Here is a 19,333-nt window from a genome sequence, read left to right on the forward strand (position 1 = left end):
AATTCTGCATTTGCTGTCACCGTAAACCTTATTACTCTGTTGATATTGATCGTCTCAATTGAGTTGTGTACGATGATAGCCCAGAGCCTGGCACGAGAAAACCCTCCATTTTCATTAGTTTGCTTTGATGAGCTGCGCCCTGCATCCTTAAAGACTCCCCTAAGCTCTTAAGAAGCTGTGGGATTCAGGGTTGGATAATTTTGAAGAGAGCTGGCATCGTCTCTCTTAAGGGGGATTGTTCCTTGAATGTAACTCTAATTTATCTGTAGTCAAAGTTTACCTCGCAATAAAATCTATACAAGGATATATAAAACGGATCACTAAGTCCAAATCATTTTGCGCATTTTAATTTTTTCAGAATAAGCATCCTACATCTTCTTGCCAGAGCTTGCTTGGCATCCAGATGCGTCCCAACGGACATGCAAGACTCAGCATTTCAAAGACAATTATAATTTAGTGTACAAGTTTGAGACTCATACAATTCAGCTGCCAGCTCAGACCGTAAAGGTTTTGGGATTTGTGCCCGGGTGCAGTTTGGAATTGTGTAGTGACACGGGCTGATTAACTCTGTTTTTGAACCACCGGAAGACCGCAAGGGAGGCGAGGACAGGGAGCGAGTGAAGAGGAGCGCAGATGAATCCTTTTTCTCCTTGGCAAATGTACTGACAGCCCCAGGGATTCGTCATGTCTGTCCTTCTCCAGAGCTTCCCATGGGACTCCTCATGTCTCTGTCTTCTCCCCAGGGTTAGCATCTCATCCTCAGCCTGAACATGCCCCCCCACCCCCCCTCCCCCTCCCTGGAGCTCTTGTCAGTTCAGCAGAGGGAAAAGGAAACCTCGGCCTGGTATCTGAGATATAATGATGGCTCCTGCCGTCCTCTGCCATTTAGGGCCTTTAGTGCTAATGCTAATTGTCGACAGTGCTGGAGGAGTTTTAGTCATTATAATATCCTTAGTGAAACTGTTTTTTTTCCCCCTTTTTTTGGCAGCAATCCTACCCACTTCCTATTATTCAACTAATTTAGACGGTGCATGTCAGGAAATGGAGGTCAGCGCTGAGGGTGCAGCCGTTAATTGCTTCTGTCTGACATACTTTGGCAGACCTTACCTAGCTACTGTAAATTTTCCGGCCTGCTCGTCCCCGATTGGCTGTGTCCGGCTGACTCAGCAGGGAGAGGACCAACGGTGGCGCAGACCCAGCTACCTGTCAGACTCCAACCGATGTTACCACAAGAGCAGGGAGAGGGGAAACTTGCGGAATGTGTTTTGTGTTTTTCAAACCCAAGCACTTAAAGCCGCGTCCCACCAAAATCTGAAAGTGTGTAGACGGCGGTGACAGTGGTTAACTCCGCTCCGCAGCACATCAAGTCCTGCTTGTACCCACCATTTATGAGGACCACCTCCAAAAAGATGAGGCAGAGTGGGCTTTATGGTACCACTACCCTCAGGGACAATAGCAAAGGCAGAGAAAACACAACAAACTCGTTCTTGTTGCTTTGCCCTCGCTGTTTCTCACTGTATTTGTTCCCCTTCTACTTAGCCTTTCTCGCTCTCTCGGTCTCTGTCATCCCTTTGCTCCGGGGTGCAGCTCTCTGTGAAGGGGGCTGTGAAAGAACGGAGCCCAGTTAAAGGGCAGTTAGTGAGAAGAGAGGCTGTTTAAATGGCATCTCGGGTTGCTGGGCTGAAAGGAAAGTGCCATTAGTGTTGGGTTTCTGTGCAAGTCCACAGAGCGGCTGCTTGGAGCACCCTGGACGAGGATTTACTGCCCCCGGGGTCCTTACAATGGTGGTGTCTCTCGCGCGGGGAAACGACAACTGGCAACCACATGTACAAGCCAGCTCCACCACTGAGGCAAAGGAAAAGTCATTCAGCGGACCTGATATTTTATAGATGGCCTATATTGTCCGTGTTCGGGGTTGGACGTCTTGGCTCTGTGAAGTATGGCTGCATTTGACAGACCACAAGATCCACCACTAGTCCTGCTGTGGCTGCCATATTCAGGAATGGCTGTGGTGACATTTTTTTTTTTTTTTCCTGTCACCAAAGGGCGAGGAAATGCAAACTGGTGGGGTATTGTCTTCCTGCACAAGGCCGTTTGCTCACTTATGCCCGTGGGCTGCGGTGGTAAATGAGAGCAGTGGTAGGCTGGCACAGCACCACAGATCATCCAAAGAGCCTCTTGACAAAAGGACACCACAATCCCACAATGCCATTCTCCCCCCGTGTCCATAACAAAGAGCGCTCTGAGGCCCACAGTCTCCGTCCTCATCCACCCCTCTGACCCTAATGCACTCTTCTCGCTTTCCCTCCTCCCTTCTGTGTCTTTCCCTCATGTAACTTTGGCTTAGAGGTACTTCCCAAATATCTTTTGACAGGGTTATCAGCCGGGCTAGTAATAGGAGTAGCCGTAGTAGTAGTAGAGTGAGACTGTACACTGGAAGGTTGTGGTTTTGATTTCATCCTGTAAGTGTACAGTAAGTGATAGCATTGTACATAGTGAATGAGCAGCGTATTTCTGTGTGTATCAGCAGGAACAGTTTTGCCATGACCTAGCAGTGCTGATAAGAGTGAAGTGAGCAGCCGGGAAAGAAACTGATCCCTTGCTCTCTCTCTCTCTTTCTCTGCCTCCCCCTCCAGTATAGCCTTGACAGTATAGCCTCAGTCAGTAAAGCCCCTGACCTTAAAAAGAAAGTCAGAGTTTCATTTGTTCCCATCCCCATGTCATACCACCCCTGTGACAACCACAGTCATTTTTCCAATCGCTTTGCTTTTTCCCCAAAGCTTGAATGACGCAACAGTTTGTGTTTAGATTGCCTCCTCAGTCAACCCAAGTCTTCTCAATGCGGCCTTGAGGTGGTTTTCTAAAAGTTATTTCTAGTTGTGAATTGCTAATGTGGCTTCTGTCTCCGCAGCAGCTGCGAGCCTCAAGGATGTGACAGTCAGACTACCAAAGTGATGTTTGGCTGTGACTGTATTTCTACATGAAAGGGCAGCGTGTGTGTAAAAAAACAAAAGGAATAGCCTTTTGCTTTTCTGGGCGATTCAAGAATGCATCGACCTGCTGATCCACGAGCGGCCTTGGCAAAGCCATCCCAGATTGAAAGCGAAATGCCACTCTTCCTTTTGTGATTGACAGTGTTCTCAGTAGGTATCTGTATAATCTCTCACACTGCGTTCTCTCTCACCGGGGTTTGTAGCCTCCCTGATAGCTGCATGGCAGGGAACGATCGTCAGGACTGTGAGAGACGAGTTTAGTTTTGTTTTTACAGTGAACTCTTACTAAGGACTTCCTGGTCAAACTAAGTTTTTGTGGGTAATGGGACGCTGCCAAAATCTGGGTGTTATTTGTGTTGCCTAGTTACACACCCTCAAGAGGAAGTTTGACTGAGATCATTACATGCCATCAACAGCTCCGTGAAGAGTCCTGCAAAAAAGAAGAAAAAGTTTGTGCAGTTAAATGCATATTGATTTATACATTTGGAGAATTTTTTGTGGCAAAGCTCCACATTCTCACACACTCTTCTGTGTGTGTGTGTGTGTGTGTGTGTGTGTGTGTTACTTCACCTACAGTATATTACTGCCAGCTGTGTGCTTAGAGCAGAGGGAGGGGAGACATTTGAATCCAGGTTTCCAGCGCTCTATGATTTTTGCATTACATAATGATTGCAATACTACAATATCTACAGAAATCATGTCAGTGCTGTAGAGGAGAGCCACAGAGCTGCTGTGATGCCTGATTTTTTTTTTTCCCCTTTCCATTAGACGTGGTTTTGGGTTATGGCATTACGTACATCAGGACTTGTCCTCAGTTGTTCCTAATCTGGACAACATCGGCAAGTCGGAAAAGGGAGGGATAGAAATACAAAGAGGAAGATGGCTATAGATGGAGAACATGAATATAAACAGCTGTTTGAAGCTGTTTAACTCAACATCTGTCCCCTTCAGCAAGAGTGCTCCGCTTACTAGGACAGCTGATACACACACACATGCAGAACGCCAATTTCATAACCGAGAGAGCACGCACTTACATGCCAATCCCTTCGCATCCCCTCTCTCTCTCACCCTCTTTCTCTTGTTTTTCCCCCTCATGCCATCATTCACTAGCTATCTGTAAACTGTCTGTGTGCAGCTGCCAGACGGTGAAATGCGAGCCCCGTTGATTGGAATGCGACACTGCTCTGCGACACCTGACCTGAACTGCATGGGGAGATGCGTGACATGATATGACATCTGACTGACTTCCTCTGTTGCCTTTGATTAGCGTCTCCCAGAGCTGCTCAACCAGCTCAAAGAAAGCACAACAATATACACACGCATTCATTTCATTTACAGCCTGATGTACAGCGTGCGCTCCACAGGGAGCGCTGTGGCATCGGGGTTGTTTCAGACACACGCTCGTAAATCTAGACCAGAGTTCACTTAATCCCCCCTCTATGTTGGAATGTTGTCTGTGGCCCTCAGTGAGCAAGCAGCAGTGTGAACAGGTGGAATAATATCACACACGCTGGGCTTTGTAATGGTTATGTGTGATGTATTGTGCAGAAAATATAGTGCATGATTAGAGTGTATGATTGACCCCACACACACACACACACATTCCCACTCCCACACCCCACTTGTCATCATCAGTCAGGCTGTTTTATGCAGTCATTGGGTTTTTGACAAGAGGTATGAACTTTTGGATGTCAATTCAAACACAGGGTTTTTAATCTTTTCGTCAAATTCTGCTGCACAGAAGGACAAATATTCAGTCTGAAGTGGTGGGGTGTATGAACAGTATGTACCGGGCGTGGAGAGGACATTTATGCGTACAACAGGGAGTCCGTTAAATGGTTTACTTTCTGGGCTCGGCCGCTGGCCGGTGTGTGCCGTTTCCAGGGTTGGGCGTCCGACAGGGAAAACACCTCAGTCTGAGTCATGGGACTGACAAACATCATTCACAAAAGCTCATTGGACCACGGCAGCACCGCATCACCTGACCTGACCATCAGTCAGTTTTGTACTGTAGGTGCCAACCCAAGCCTTCTGCCGCACCTGCCGCCCACCTCGACCAAGCAGCCATCAGGTGACAATGCAAATATTGACACTGTCACAACTCCTTATTTGAATTGGGTGATTTAATGAGCACCGATGTGGGCAGGCTGGTGGTCAGAGACACGGGTCTGATTCCTGTGAAGTGTCTTTGAGCAAGACCTGGGTAGCGCTGTTGGCTGTTCCTCCTCTCTGACCCATCTCATGACATCCATCCATCCGTTTATTATTATTGTTTTTTTTAACAAAACAGGACAGACACTCAGATCAATGCATAACAGAAGCAAGTCATGATATCCAAATTTGATAGGGATACGTGCGTGCGTGTGTGTGTGTGTGTGTTAGGGGATTATGCAAGCTAACATATTTGCTGCCTTTGCTGACTTGAGACTATTTACATTGCTGAAGCTTGTTTTGTGATGCTGTTCGTTTGCTGTCAAAGCTTCAGTCACTTGTGTTTGTGATGCTGTTTTAGTGCTGTTTTAGTGCAAGTGCTGTCTGCTGTCAAAGCTTCAGTCACTTGTGCAGACGACCCGCCCTACAGCTAGTCAGCCATGTGCAATATGAACATAATTATTACTGGCATTAAAGTAGGCCACTGTGTTCGTCATGCAGACTTGAACGCTGCTGATGACTAAACTAGCATGTGAGCTTATGTTTCCATCTCTCTCTCTCTCTTGTGTGTGTGTGTGTGTGTGTGTGTGTGTGTGTGTTTTGCCACGTGTCCGGCAGCTGTTTGACCGAGTGCGGGAGGACAACCCCGACTTCCACCAGAAGATCATCCCCATCAGCAGCGAGCTGATGCAGCCCGGCCTGGCCATCAGCCCGGAGGACGTGGAGAAGCTCACCGCCTGCATCAACATCGTCTTCCACTGCGCCGCCACCATCCGCTTCGACGAGCCGCTCAAGTGAGGCCCGCGTCCGTGGATTCACGCACACAAGCACGCTCTCATCTGCTCTTTGCTACCCCTCTTTTAAACACAAAACACACACACACTCTCTTTCGACACACTCTGACTCATCACTGCCTTCTACTGCCGTCTCCTGTCATTATCCCTCTATGAATCCTTTTCGGAAGCATATTACTTACAACCTACAGTAAAGCCTTTGGTTCAGAGAAATGTAAGAAAGCGGTAGAAGCTACAATGGCATCCATCTCGTTCCTGTTGGGTAATTGTGCTTTGTTGCAGAAAGTTCCCATTGTGGAGCGTCACCCCAGAGGATGTGCTGTACACTGCGCTGGCTTCAGTGTTTTATTGATTTAGAGCAAAGAGGAAGCTGGGCCGTTTACAGCGGGGTGAGGATGTTGAGAAAGCAGCGGCTCCATCATGGGTCTTTTTTTTGTTTTGATCATCTGTCGAACAATAGATTGTTTCGTCTTTATTCGAAGAGAGACGTTGCTTGGAAATACTGTAGTTTGTGTAATCAGCCCAGAAGATATTGAATTTGGGAAGTTGCTGACATAATAACGGATGGAACACAAAATAATGTTCACCAAAACCAAACAAATGGTTTAAAAATACAATAGCAGTTTCAATAGCATTGTGTGTACTTTCTGCACAATATAGCTTCTAGCCAGCCAACATGATGCCAGTTAGGCTGAACCCATTGATGAAATGCAGCTTGTTATCAGACTAAGACGGTGGACATCGTGTCATCTCTCTGCCACAGCCCCAGTCTGCTGCGCTGTTGTTGAATCCTGGTGGGGACAGTGCTTCATCGATATGTTATGGTGGCATAGTTAATGATTTCTTCTGCAGGTGACAGGTATTACGCTGTGCTTTAGCTGGTGTGCTGGTCTCTGATCTGCTCACCAGGCTCTATAACTTATGTGGTCTTATGACTCACCTGTGGAGAATTGCACTTATATGGCCTCCTCCTCTTCCTTGATTTTGAATGTGAATGAGTGACTGAAATGATATCAATGGGTCTATATAAGGTTAATTATCGACCCAGGAAATATTTTAGCCAGGGTTCAAAAAAAGAGGCCACACTGCTTTCTGCAAAACACTTTGTTTTATAAGGAATGAATGATCATCAGCAGCCACAATAAACTGTATCTCTGTGATTTATAGCTTTAGGACTGGCTCTAGCAATGGACAACACAAGCGATCCGTTTTGATCATTTGTATCTCTTGAAAAATAAACAAGGACACACAGTGTCATAGATGCAAAGCAAGCAGCTGCTGTTGCTCATTGCCATAAATAAATGTTTTCAAGTCTGCACATTTCCATAAATTGTTCAAATGTGTAAATCATGGAGATGTACCGAGTTATCCTACCTTACTCTCTCTGGTTCAGTTGAGAAAAGAAAAGTGTTGTTTTGCATCCTGTGTGTCCTGTGCTTCATGAACCAAATCCAAAATTTCCAAACAGTGATTCTCAGCATCCTGTGTGCCATGGCTGCTAATGGCCTCTAGGGGCAGATAGGCTAACAGTGAGTGAATGAGTGAATATATGAGTTAGTTACTTTCTGGATCCATGAGGTGGTTTCACGTCTAAAAATGGTGTACAACTCTTTAAACGGCAAGTCCATATGGTCACCTACAGGTGCATAAAGTCTAAAATAAGAAGCACTTTAACAGAAAGGGAAATGGAATCAATGCACTATCAGGAAAAAGGAGATTGCCCAAACAGGCTTATGATGGCAAAAAGAAGATTTTAGTATGTTAAGTGAGTAAAAAAGTGTGATTTAAAAAAAGAAGTGTGCTTTGGAAATACTACTTTTCCCTCCGATAATGTGCGGATTCTGTTTCTCCTCCTGATATATTTGCTGAAAAAGACATGTAGAGGAATTAGCCTTGGTACCAAAAGTGACTTGTTTGAATTCTAGTGGTAACGTGTCCTGGGGGATGAGGCTATTAATCCACTGTGGACGGTGCGTGTCTCTCTGTGCTTGGTGTGTATATGCATGCGTGGAGGTAGATTACTCATGTCTGGGGCGGCGCTGGACAACCGTCATGGTTGGGCTCCCTGAAGATGGGTGTTGGGAGGCGGGACACCTATTAGCTATGAGTGACAGCTCAGTTAGGGTAAAGCTGTCGGACTGCACTCCACACAGCTTTGTATTGATCCGTTACTGCTTTCGCCATCTCTCTCTCTATCCCACTGACTGGCTTTCCTCTCTCTCTATCGCTTCACCTTTCCATCTTTCTTTAGGAGTGGCCTTCACCTCTCGCTTTTTCTTTCCACCCCTCTTCATCTAGCTTTCGCTCTCGTGTTCACTCTCTTTCTGCCTGGCTGTCTCCCTTCCCCTCCCATCTCTCTGTCATCTCTCGGAGCCATTACTCTGTAGCGGCCGGCAGCCTTGTAAAGCGGTGCAGGGGCATAAATCAGACGTCGGCCTCCCTGTTTAAGAGTCGAGACTCGGGCCGGGGCTTTTCAGACTGACACCTGGGGCCGTTCCTATGCAAGTCTTCATCCACACTCGGTACTGAGCGTGCCCGCCGAAGCTGCGCCAGGCCTCGCATCCAAATTAAGATACCAAAAACAGTTGGGTGATGAGTCAGAGGCAGGAAGGGACACAGCGGTGCCTCCGGCTTTCCATGACTGTCCTGCCGGCGCGACGCACTGCATATGGTTCCAGACGGTGGTGGGAGGATGGGACGCCCACACAGTGCTCGTCCTCCCCTAACCCCCCCCCAATCCCCCCATCTCCCCATCCCTCCCTCCCCACCCCAACGCCGACTGTCACCGCCTCGCTCGCTAACAAGCTGGCACTGCCTGACCACATCGGATTTATGCCGGTGGACCCGTCGCCCACCACACACAGACACACACACGCACCCTCTCACTCTCTCTCCATCTCTCTCTGCCTCTCTGTCACACACACACACCTTCTCAAGCATGCAGGCACCACCCACACAGCGCCAGAGAAGCACTCTATCTCGCAGTGTCTGGTTGAGCTGACCCACAGTTGCTCTCGCAGTCCCCCCTGGGCAAAATGGGCTCTGCACGCTGTTCCATTACCACTGCAGGAGTTGTCATAGGTCCTCTACAGACTGGTGTTGATGCCAAGTGATGGGAAGACGAGTGAGGTGGTGTGTAGGCCACAGTGGAAGCGCCTCGTACGGGCGTAAAGCCAAGCAAATGTTTGCTGATAGATGTACTTATGGCCGGATGAGAGGTAGTATAAGCTGAAAATGGTGTTAAGTGAAAATTATGAGACTAACACCTTTTACCAAGAGAGGAGCTCTTTTTTCCCTCCTCTGTCTCTTCCTCTTCCCCTCCTCTCAGTGTGTGTTTGTGTCTCACAGTCCCTTTGTGCCGTTCTGCTGTGGCTTTATAATCATGCATTAATATTCCTAGTCTGCAAATTCTATTCCATTGAATGGAACGCTCAGCGAACGTCAGCGAGCACAAACATTCTTGCATGCAAATACCTAAGCAGAGATGCTAGAGCTCTCTCTCTCTCTCTCTCACGCACACTCGCACACCCTTTTTTCCCCACACGCAAAGACACACTTGCGCAACCTTTCCTCCCACGCACACACTCGCACACTCTCTCCTCCCACGCACACATACACACACTTGTTGACACCGTGTATCTCTCCTCTTTCTGACAGACACGCCCTGCAGCTGAATGTGATCGCCACACAGCAGCTCCTCAGCCTGGCCCAGCAGATGCACCACCTCGAGGCCTTCATCCACATCTCCACCGCCTATGCAAACTGCAACCGCAGGCACATCGACGAGATCATCTACCCGCCGCCCGTCGAGCCCAAGAAGCTCATCGAATCCCTCGAGTGAGTGGATGGGTTGTTGGTTTTGGTTATGCGATCGATTCCAATTTAGCTCGGTTCATGCCAGGAAGGATGTTGAATTTGAACCGTGTTTCCAATCATCAGTGTTTTTTCTCAACACCTAATGGTGTGTCAGACTGGGTAAGATGCATGCCAGTTGATAAATGGATATGCCATCTAGAAAACACTACAGCTACTTAGATAAATGATAAATTCACCGCAATACCCAGTAGCTGCAAATCCGAATGGTTTCATACACCAGTAGATTCAAGATTGAATATTTTATTGCCATATCAACCAAGGTTGCTAGGGATTTGTCTCAGTCTGAACATTCGGTACACATATACATGCACCCCCCATACAATACCCATTATTTATAACAGCAATAAACACACAAATCGGTCACAAATCAGTATAAAATGGTAACAGAGTGACCGACTGACTCCTCTTATTTCCTGGCTCCAGGTGGATGGATGACAGCATCGTGCGTGACATCACACCGCGGCTTATCGGCGACAGGCCCAACACCTACACCTACACCAAAGCCCTGGCCGAATGCGTGGTGCAGCAGGAGCAAGGCAAGCTCAACATCGGCATCATCAGACCTTCCATAGTGGGAGCCAGCTGGCAGGAGCCTTTCCCTGTGAGTCGCCCTCCTTCCAGCATCCCTCCATCCATCCATCCATCCATCCCTCTTTACCTCCCCTCCATCACAGACTGTCTGTTAGCCCAACCAGCCAAACCAGTACTATACGTGTTGTAACATCTTACTCTATGTGCGTCTACTGCCAATGTGCCACAGCATGTTCAGTGATGAAATACCCGAGAATAGACTCACATCTTGTCCTCACACCAATGAAACACGCTCAGTGTGGTGTCAGCAGCAGTACTCTGCTCATTCTGCTGCCTGCGGTAAATGTTAACCAACACGTTAGGTGCTCACAAACAACTCGGTCACCGCTGCCAGACCCCACACTCATTACATCCCCACTGTGACAGTAAAATGAATGGAAATAAGATATTGATCGATGTAATCCCACACCGGTCGATGCCTCTCCCCTGTGGGCTTTATCTTAAGTGGCCCAGGATTAGAGCAAATTGGTTGGCTGAGCGCAGGTTTGTATCGGGGGTTGAGGGCCTTGTGCGATGCCACGGTTCACACGGTGTCCTCGTGAAACGGGATCTAACCCAAACAGCTGTCGCGACGGGACGGGGCGGGGTGATCAGGAGGGCAGAAATGGGACAAGCAGGGGACAGTTGACAGGCTGATATTCGAGAGCCCACGTTAGAAGTGCAGGAAAGTTCATGTAAAGGCTACCTTGAACGTTCAGAGGAGGATTTTGATGCCGTAAGTTCAAGTCAAGTAAGTCGCTTTCTGACTAGCTGCTGCTGCGGGCGTCCCAGCAGGACGTCTTCAGCATTCGGATTCCACCGAGTTGAGCATTTAAGTCACACTTCACATAAACTGCCTGGGCGACATTTCAAACCTCTGTTTTTAAAATGCCGAATATCAGCCACTATTTGAACTTGAAGGTGGAATGAGGGATAATATGGAGACTTAATGGTGCATTTTATTGGTCTGCACTTAGTAGCAATTATACTTAATAGCAATTATACGTTATATATTTGGTATCACCACTTTTTAGTTAAGTTTGGTATTAACTTAATTAGAGCTCGTTTACTGTGGTATGTGGTCAGGTGAGGACTATGCTTAGATGCTTATGATTGCTCAGAACATTCCCATATAATAATCAAAGGAACTTAAATCCACTTAAAAATGATATTACATTAGTAAAATCACAGAAAAAATGCAGGAAATCCTTGTTTTTATCTGGTATCAGGAGCTGTAGGCCTTGTGTTTGAGGACTGGGAATGCGATAGTTCCTGGCTCCGTGTACAGCCTTCAGCTGTAAGCCTGGCCTGGCAGCGACACTTCAAAAGGCCTCACTCACGCTTGGCCAGGCAATCGCCTTGGCAGCCCGCGCCAGTAGGAACTGTGCGGCAAGGGGGATGGGACTGCTTATGTATGTGTATGTGTGGTCTGTTTACAACCACACACAATGTAATATGCATATAAGTTCCTTTGTTTTCCATGTCCTCAGAAGTCTACCGTTCAAGTGACATATCAGTGGTAAAATCCCAGTTTCGGGTCAAAGATGCATCTCCTCCTTTAGACTGGCTGGAAGCCATCAACAGATTGCGGTGCTAAAAACGCCACTGGTCTGTCATCTTCTGTGCGCTTATCAGCAGCAGAGCATATTATTAGACCCAGGATAAGCCTCGACTTGGGCCACATAATGGGCTCCAGTCCCACACAGGAGGAACTGCAGCAGTCTATAACCAGTGGCTTCATCCATTTTTAATGGAGTCTAATTGAAGTCGACAATCACGGTGTTACCCTCCCTCCCCCATCCTCCCAACGCAGGAAGTAGCACATCCCCGAATCGCCGATTCAACACACACACATACACAATCGCATCAGCGTTGCCGTTAGGATCTATAACGTGATGGTGTCGTTTTAGTGTTATGGCAGTTATCCACAGAGCACTTAAGACAGAGCTCTCCCTTTTCATCTCTAAGGATTATACTAACACACTTCCCCTCTCTGTTCTCACGCCTTAGGGTTGGATCGACAACTTCAACGGGCCAAGCGGGGTCTTCATAGCTGTAAGTAAAAGTATTTTTGCAGTTTCTTATTCTTGAACCTGAAAGCCTCTTGAACACAAAGCCTAGTTTCGGGGTCCTAACCCAGTGTTGTCCTGTATCAGGCTGGCAAGGGCATCTTGCGCACCATGAGGGCCAACAACGATGCGGTGGCCGACCTGATCCCCGTGGACGTGGTCATCAACCTCACCCTGGCTGCTGGCTGGTACACTGCAGTACACAGGTTAGTGCTGCTTCCAGGGTAAATACCATTTAGGTAGATCACAGCCGAGTAGCTAGTCAGCTAGTAGCGCCCTCCTCAAATGTTGAAATGCCTGCCCTATCACACATGACGTCATATCCTTTTTTCAACGAAGATAATCTATTGGGACAAATCAGATGTGACTAAGCCTGACATGTTTTCTATGACTGTCATGGATACAGACAACACCTCTTATCTTTTAACCACACATTCTATTGAGATGACAAAGGGTTTAGTCAACCAAATGGGCTTACAATACATAAAATCCAAAACACAGTCGCGCTATGTCGCTAGGAATGGCAACACAAGAAGCTAATCCCAAAGAGTTTCTCTACATAACACTATCCATGATTCCTTGCAAACATCAAGTACATGGAATATAGATAACTCCTCTTTATTGCCATAATGGAATCATGCAAATAAAATGTCCCACTTTTATTATCAAGAGACACACAATCCATTGTCATAGTTTTACATTACTATCTCAATTCAAAATGAAAGTGGTTGCTCTACAGAGGTATATAAAGCTTTCACACCTTCACCAATTGTAGGGCAATGGAGTACTTTCTCAATGGAAACATATGTCCAAACAGTCAGAACTTAGCACCATTTTCAGGCCAGTAGGGGTTACCACCACAAGTTCAACTGACAAGAATTACAGTACAAGAGCTCTAAAGCTTTCTACCACAGTCAGCACTGACTTAACTCAAAGTCCCACATCACTTACGCGACGTTGGAGCACGTAGATGCATGCCAGCACTGCCACTAAGCATAAAAATAGTCTGTTGACTCTTATGAAATATGAAAGTGTGAATTATGGACTCAGGCATTGAAAAGTGTGTCAAGGGCCAAGATTAATTTCACTCACCCTGATTCTGTTTCTCAGAGCATAGGTATATATCTTGTCAGCACTCTGTTTTGAAGGTCTGCATGAACTCCATGGGTTGTCTCAGTGCAATATGCAGACAGAGACTCATAAATTAACTGTGGTTTACCCAGGTTTTGAATTTATGATTAACTTTGTATAGCACCATTGTCACATTGCTTACACAGACTGTGCACTGACTGCAGTGTTACCAGGAAATTTATGTTTATGTATTTTTATGACTGGTGGCCTCGGCATGCTCGAGGCATTCTGCTGACCTTCTACTCCCACACACCTTGCAGACCTAAATCAGCACTGGTCTACAACTGCACGACCGGCGGCATCAACCCTTTCCACTGGGGAGAGATCGGTAGGTACATTATTTGTGTCTTGCTTAAGGGGAACGGAAGCCTGTCACTACGGTGGCATATTATAGAGCTGTTTTGTCTGTGCCTGCTGGCCTGCAACAATATTGTCGCACCGGTTTGCTTTTCATCATCACAAATCAATACTCCAATGTTTTGACATGTTGTTGGCCCTGTGCTGTAGTTAAGTTGTGCTGTGTGGTTGGGAGTCGTACGGAGAGTGTCTGCCACCTGGTGGAAACTGGCAGAAGATGAATTTAACAAATGGAGGGAATTAGTGGGACACTACCCAAAAACATATTTCATTACTGTATGCAGATCTGCAAATCCGGTTCTGTATATATTACAGCTTATATATAGAATTTAGATTATATTATCTAATGTCATAGAATTTAGAAACAGACATACTGTTTCTAAATTTTAGAGACTTTTATCTAATGATGTAGTTCAGTAGTGTTTGTGTTGATGTTGTGTTCGTGGTGGGAGCCTGCATGATCTGTCGTCTGTTCTTATTTGAGCGCATGATAAATACAAGTGGTGAAAACGCACAAGGAGAATGAAAACTGTGATTGTTTCCATCCCAGCGGTCATCAGGGGCATTGAGATTAGAGGGCTGTGGGTGTCGGCTGGCAGAGACTTAAACACAGCAGGGTGACAGGGGACCCTCTCTCTCTCCTGCTCTCTCTCTCTCTCTCAGATTAGCAAATATGCTCCCTTCACCGTGGAAATTGCTACCAGATGGCTTGTAGCGGGATTAAGCCTCATCACTGCAATTCACTGTTATGAAAGAGGGATAGTGCACACTAATCTCGCTGGCCCAAATAAGAGCTAGGAATGAAGCTAATCAAAAACAAGAGGATCAGCGGAGGCCAAATAACAATAGATGCACTCACGGAAAAAAAATATGCATGCATAGCCTAGTTGCTTCCTGGATGTGTAATTACAGAGACGGGTTAGGAGGAGTATCCAGGCCATTTGTGTGCTAGAGTGGTTCTGAGTCCCACCAGCTGCCGGCACCTTGTCGCTGGCATCTCTGGCAAAGTATTGTGGGTACTCCAGCACAGCGTAGCCCTAGTGGGCCATCTCCATGGCAACTGTCCTGGAGCTTGGAGGGCAGCTGAAGGTTAGCGGTGATACTCGCAGCCGGGCTGAATGGAGCCAGGCCACATCTGGCTGTCACCTTGGATCTGGTCAACTTGGCCCCTGCAACCACTACATATCGGTTGCCATGGCAACTTGCAGTACGGGCTGTGTGTGATGTAATGTGTGAAGTCACATGGCTCCCTCCTTTTATCTGTGGATGGCTGCTGCCGAATGCTGGGAGGAGGGGCCGGCTGTGCTGCCTAGCGGGTAAAATCATTCTGTGACTGCGTCTGCCTGATAATCCATAGGGAACTGGAGCTAAAAGTCACATTATTATGAACGCCAGCCATGATTCCTGGAAGTCATGGAATCTGCCTGATGTTCACCTATTTCACTGTTTCTGGTGACTGATTCTGGTAAATAAACCTGTGAACTACGAAAGACTATTCAAATTCTGTTATTTATTATGAATGACCATCTTTTATTTCAGTGCATCGTGTGACATCCTCTAGTATTCCACTGGCATTTATGGCATGGCTAGCCTTTACCAGAAATCCTTCAAAAGTTAGATGGTTTATTGTCTTTTCCATTGTCTACAAATCAAGTGAAACACCAGTTTATTGTCTAATCCATCCCTTCATCCATGCGCCCCTTGCAGAGCACCATGTGATGTCAACCTTCAAGAGGAACCCCCTGGAGCAGGCCTTCCGCAGGCCCAACGCCAACATCACCTCCAACTACCTGATCAACCAGTACTGGATCCTGGTCAGCCACAAGTTCCCCGCCCTCATCTACGACCTCTACCTGCGCCTCTCTGGACAGAAGCCCCAGTAAGACTCGCAGCCTCCTGTCGTGCTGAAAATCTAAAGCGGATTACCACAAGTTCCACTGTGGTGTAACCTCCGACCTCTCTCTCCCTCTCTCTCTCTCTCTCTCGCTCTCTCTCTAGAATGATGCGTATCTTTAACCGTCTGCACAAGGCCATCGGCCTGCTGGAGTATTTCAGCAGCCAGGACTGGGAGTGGAACTCTGAGAATATGAACATGCTGATGAGCCAGCTCACCCCAGAGGACAGGAAGGTAGGCTCATCCACACACAGGCCTCCAACGTGGGCCACATATTGCTGACAGATACCTCTTAAGGTTTGTTTTCCAGCTTACTTATAGACTGCAGGGATCCATCACATAAGACAATTCAGGGAGTGTTGGAAAGTTGAGAGAATTACAGGAAAGTATTAGCGAGTGGACTTTTCCTGCGACTGTCCACTCACCTGACACTATCTGAATGGTCCTGATGCGATAAACCCCACTCATCCGATACTCTAAGCAGATTAAAGCAAACACTGAGAAATATTAGCATCTACTATTTGACCCTGGTATGGTTGAGAAAGCAGCCAGCTTGGGGAATTTGCCTGCTGCTCACTGGGAATATACTGCATTATAATACCAGTAGTAAGCCTATTGCTCCCTCTACAGACTGAGAGTGGAATTTCAGGCATTGAGTAATACCACAAGACATTGTCTCAACAGCCTCCCATCTATCCTTCCTGTCTTGCAGACGTTTAACTTTGATGTGCGTCAGCTGAACTGGCCGGAGTACATTGAGAATTACTGTATCGGCACCAAGAAGTACGTCCTGAATGAAGACATGTCTGACATTCCTGCTGCCAGGCAGCATCTGAGGAAGTAAGTAGCCAAGAGAAAGCAAAATAAATCCAGAACTAGCACTGGGATGATCAAGTTTACTGCAAGGGGGGATGTTGTTTAAAAAAACTCTCTATTTATGTCTGCATATTCACTACCAGTCAAAAGTTTGGACACACCTGATTGAATGTTTTTCATTCTCTTAAAGCCATTTTGATCTAAAGGCTTATGCTTAAATGCTTGAAATTAGTTTCTTAGACAAATATAAATAGTGAAGTTGATGCCTATGTATGAATTTCTTTCCAAAGCCTTTGCCTTTCCATCAAGGCAAAGGGCGGCTAATTTAAAGAATCTAAAATATAAGATAGTTTTGATTTGTTAAACACTTTTTTGGTGACTGCATAATTCCATTTGTGTTATTTCATAGTTTTGATGTCTTTACTATTATTCTAAAATGTGGAAAAAAAATAAAAATAAAGAAAAATGTGGTGTGTCCAAACGTTTGGCTGGTAGTGTAAGCTGGTGCATCAGATTTCTTACCCCTTATGTTGCCTCCCTCTGTCTCCCTCCCCCCAGGCTGAGGAACATCCGCTACACCTTCAACACGCTGCTGCTGGTCTTCATCTGGAGGGTGTTCATCGCCCGCTCCCAGATGGCCAGAAACATCTGGTACTTTGTGGTCAGCCTCTGCTTCAAGTTCCTCTCCTACTTCAGAGCGTCCAGCACACTGACCAACTGAGTCCCCTCGCCGCCTCGCGCCAGAGACGGCGGCCCTCGCCCCTCGGCCCTCAGCGGGACACCGAAAACTGACCGTCCACGAAGGGACACTGCAGGTCCTCCTTTTAGTCTGGACAAGCAGGCGGGGGCTGCGGTGGGGCGAAGCACTCGAAAGGGAGAATGAGGTCTACTAGCCATGAAATGTATTTGTTTAGTTTGGAAAATCTCTCGTCAGAACCCGCACCGACCCCAACACCAAATTGTGTCCACATCTAAGTGTCGTCATTCGATTTCTACCCACCGTCTTCTTCTCAAAGTGGCCGATTATATATGCAACTATAAGCCTTTTGTGTAACTTTTCCATATTTTTTTCCAGCTCATAGATTCCATCCTCTTGAATCCGGGTACATTGCCTTGAAAATTGTGATGACTTTGTTTGCATACTTGAAATACGTCAGTGCTTCGTTGGAGGATAATTTCTGTCATTTCCTTTTTTTTTTTTTTATTCTGGTGATATCCAAATCCTCTCTTTAATACACAGGTGATCTGGATATCTGTATGTCTTCATTGCATTATATTGTATGTACTGCCTGTTGACGATGACACACACAAACTAACTGGTGGTTGTTATCTGTTTCAAGGCCAATCCAGAGATGATTGAGAGAAAACTCGGCTATTAAATTCTGACCACACAAGACAACTGTATTACTAGAAATATCCGACCATACAGATCTACCACCTTTCCTACTGTTGAGGTTCATTGAGTTACTATCACAAACGATATATATATCAGTGTGTCTTTGAACATAAACCTTGTTTGTTTTAATGCTCATCCACTTTTTGCCTGTTTGTACAGCAGTTTGTACTGAAACTAAGTTTACTACTTTTACATCTTTATAAATACTTGCGTCAAAGGCTAGTCTGATGTACGTGGTAGACCTTGGCAGTGTATTATATATAAATAAGAATACATCAGAGTTTGGAAGATCTGTAAATAGTTGAACTTATATATTATTCTTATAGACTACCAAAAAAAAAAAAATTGTATTTGACTGTTGATTTTGCTTGGTGAGCGTCTTCACAGGATCCCACCACAGAGCTTCCCATAGAATCTACCAAAAGTGTTACGTGTGACAGGCAAGTCTGATTTTTACTAAAACAAATAAGAGATCCGTGTACAGTATTGTATATGTTACAAGTCTTGACTCTTAACAGAATACAAGTACATACAATAATGAGCCTTTATGGGAGGAAAAGGGACAAAAACTGATTAAATGTGTTTATGCAAAAAGCCCGTATCTGTGGTGTAACCATGGTGACTGTCCTCTTGATTTCAGAAAGGGACGATGAACCAAAATGTCTGCAGTCGTACGAAACCTATTAGGCCTGTGTGATGAAGAGGTTTCATCATAATCGTTCTTACAGAGCTACAGGGCTATTGTAATGCTGTCCTTGTTGTGGAGTTCGCTCTTCTGTGTGTCCGTTTGACAACAAAGTGCTGTCTCTGCTGTTTGATGCACTGTTGGTAAACCCCAGGCTGGAGCTACTGTCATGTCTCTAATGAACGGCGACACTTACGCCATTTCATCTCATCTCTACTTTCTAGTGTCATTTGCAAAATGTTGGACCACCTTTTTTTTTTTTTTTTTTTTTTTTTCATGCTCTGAAAACATTTCATTCAAGTCTGCTTGGCAAAACTGAAATAAACTAGAAGAGAACAAATGTGCCAGTGTGCTGCAGTCCGTTAAACTTAACAATCTTCTACCTCACCATGTAGAGTTCTTTCCATAAAAATGAACACAAACAAATGATCTGACGCGTTCTACTGAGGCATTTGGTCTTTCGATAAATAAAGGTTTCAATGAGGACAAAAGATTGTTGGCATTTCTGACCCTGTTGCATATAGAGGAAAAGTACTGCATCTAAATTTGGGGTGTTACATTGTAGAGAGGCTTGATTTCCTGTTTTAACTGTAGAAGATGT

The 19,333-nt window shown here is 46.0% G+C and overlaps 1 protein-coding gene across 4 annotated transcripts in view; it reads left to right on the forward strand.

Annotated features, from left to right (window-relative positions):
* LOC139916670 (fatty acyl-CoA reductase 1) overlaps nucleotides 1-19,209 on the forward strand; it is a 44,808-nt gene extending 25,599 nt beyond the window's left edge. For 2 of the 4 annotated variants that reach the window (XM_078281856.1, XM_071905631.2), the window contains exons 3-12: nucleotides 5,763-5,938; nucleotides 9,596-9,775; nucleotides 10,238-10,415; nucleotides 12,395-12,439; nucleotides 12,541-12,659; nucleotides 13,845-13,912; nucleotides 15,649-15,820; nucleotides 15,940-16,069; nucleotides 16,548-16,675; nucleotides 17,210-19,209. In XM_078281856.1, the coding sequence (XP_078137982.1) occupies nucleotides 5,763-5,938; nucleotides 9,596-9,775; nucleotides 10,238-10,415; nucleotides 12,395-12,439; nucleotides 12,541-12,659; nucleotides 13,845-13,912; nucleotides 15,649-15,820; nucleotides 15,940-16,069; nucleotides 16,548-16,675; nucleotides 17,210-17,372 (1,359 nt within the window). In that variant the 3' untranslated portion in view covers nucleotides 17,373-19,209. Of the gene's footprint in view, nucleotides 1-5,762; nucleotides 5,939-9,595; nucleotides 9,776-10,237; nucleotides 10,416-12,394; nucleotides 12,440-12,540; nucleotides 12,660-13,844; nucleotides 13,913-15,648; nucleotides 15,821-15,939; nucleotides 16,133-16,547; nucleotides 16,677-17,209 lie in introns of those variants that run through there. The other 2 variants (XR_013504066.1, XM_071905632.1) reach the window with 2 other exon arrangements.
* The last annotated feature ends 124 nt before the right edge of the window (nucleotides 19,210-19,333 follow it).

Source organism: Centroberyx gerrardi, chromosome 24, assembly GCF_048128805.1.
Source record: "Centroberyx gerrardi isolate f3 chromosome 24, fCenGer3.hap1.cur.20231027, whole genome shotgun sequence".
Taxonomy (NCBI): Eukaryota; Metazoa; Chordata; class Actinopteri; order Beryciformes; family Berycidae; genus Centroberyx; species Centroberyx gerrardi.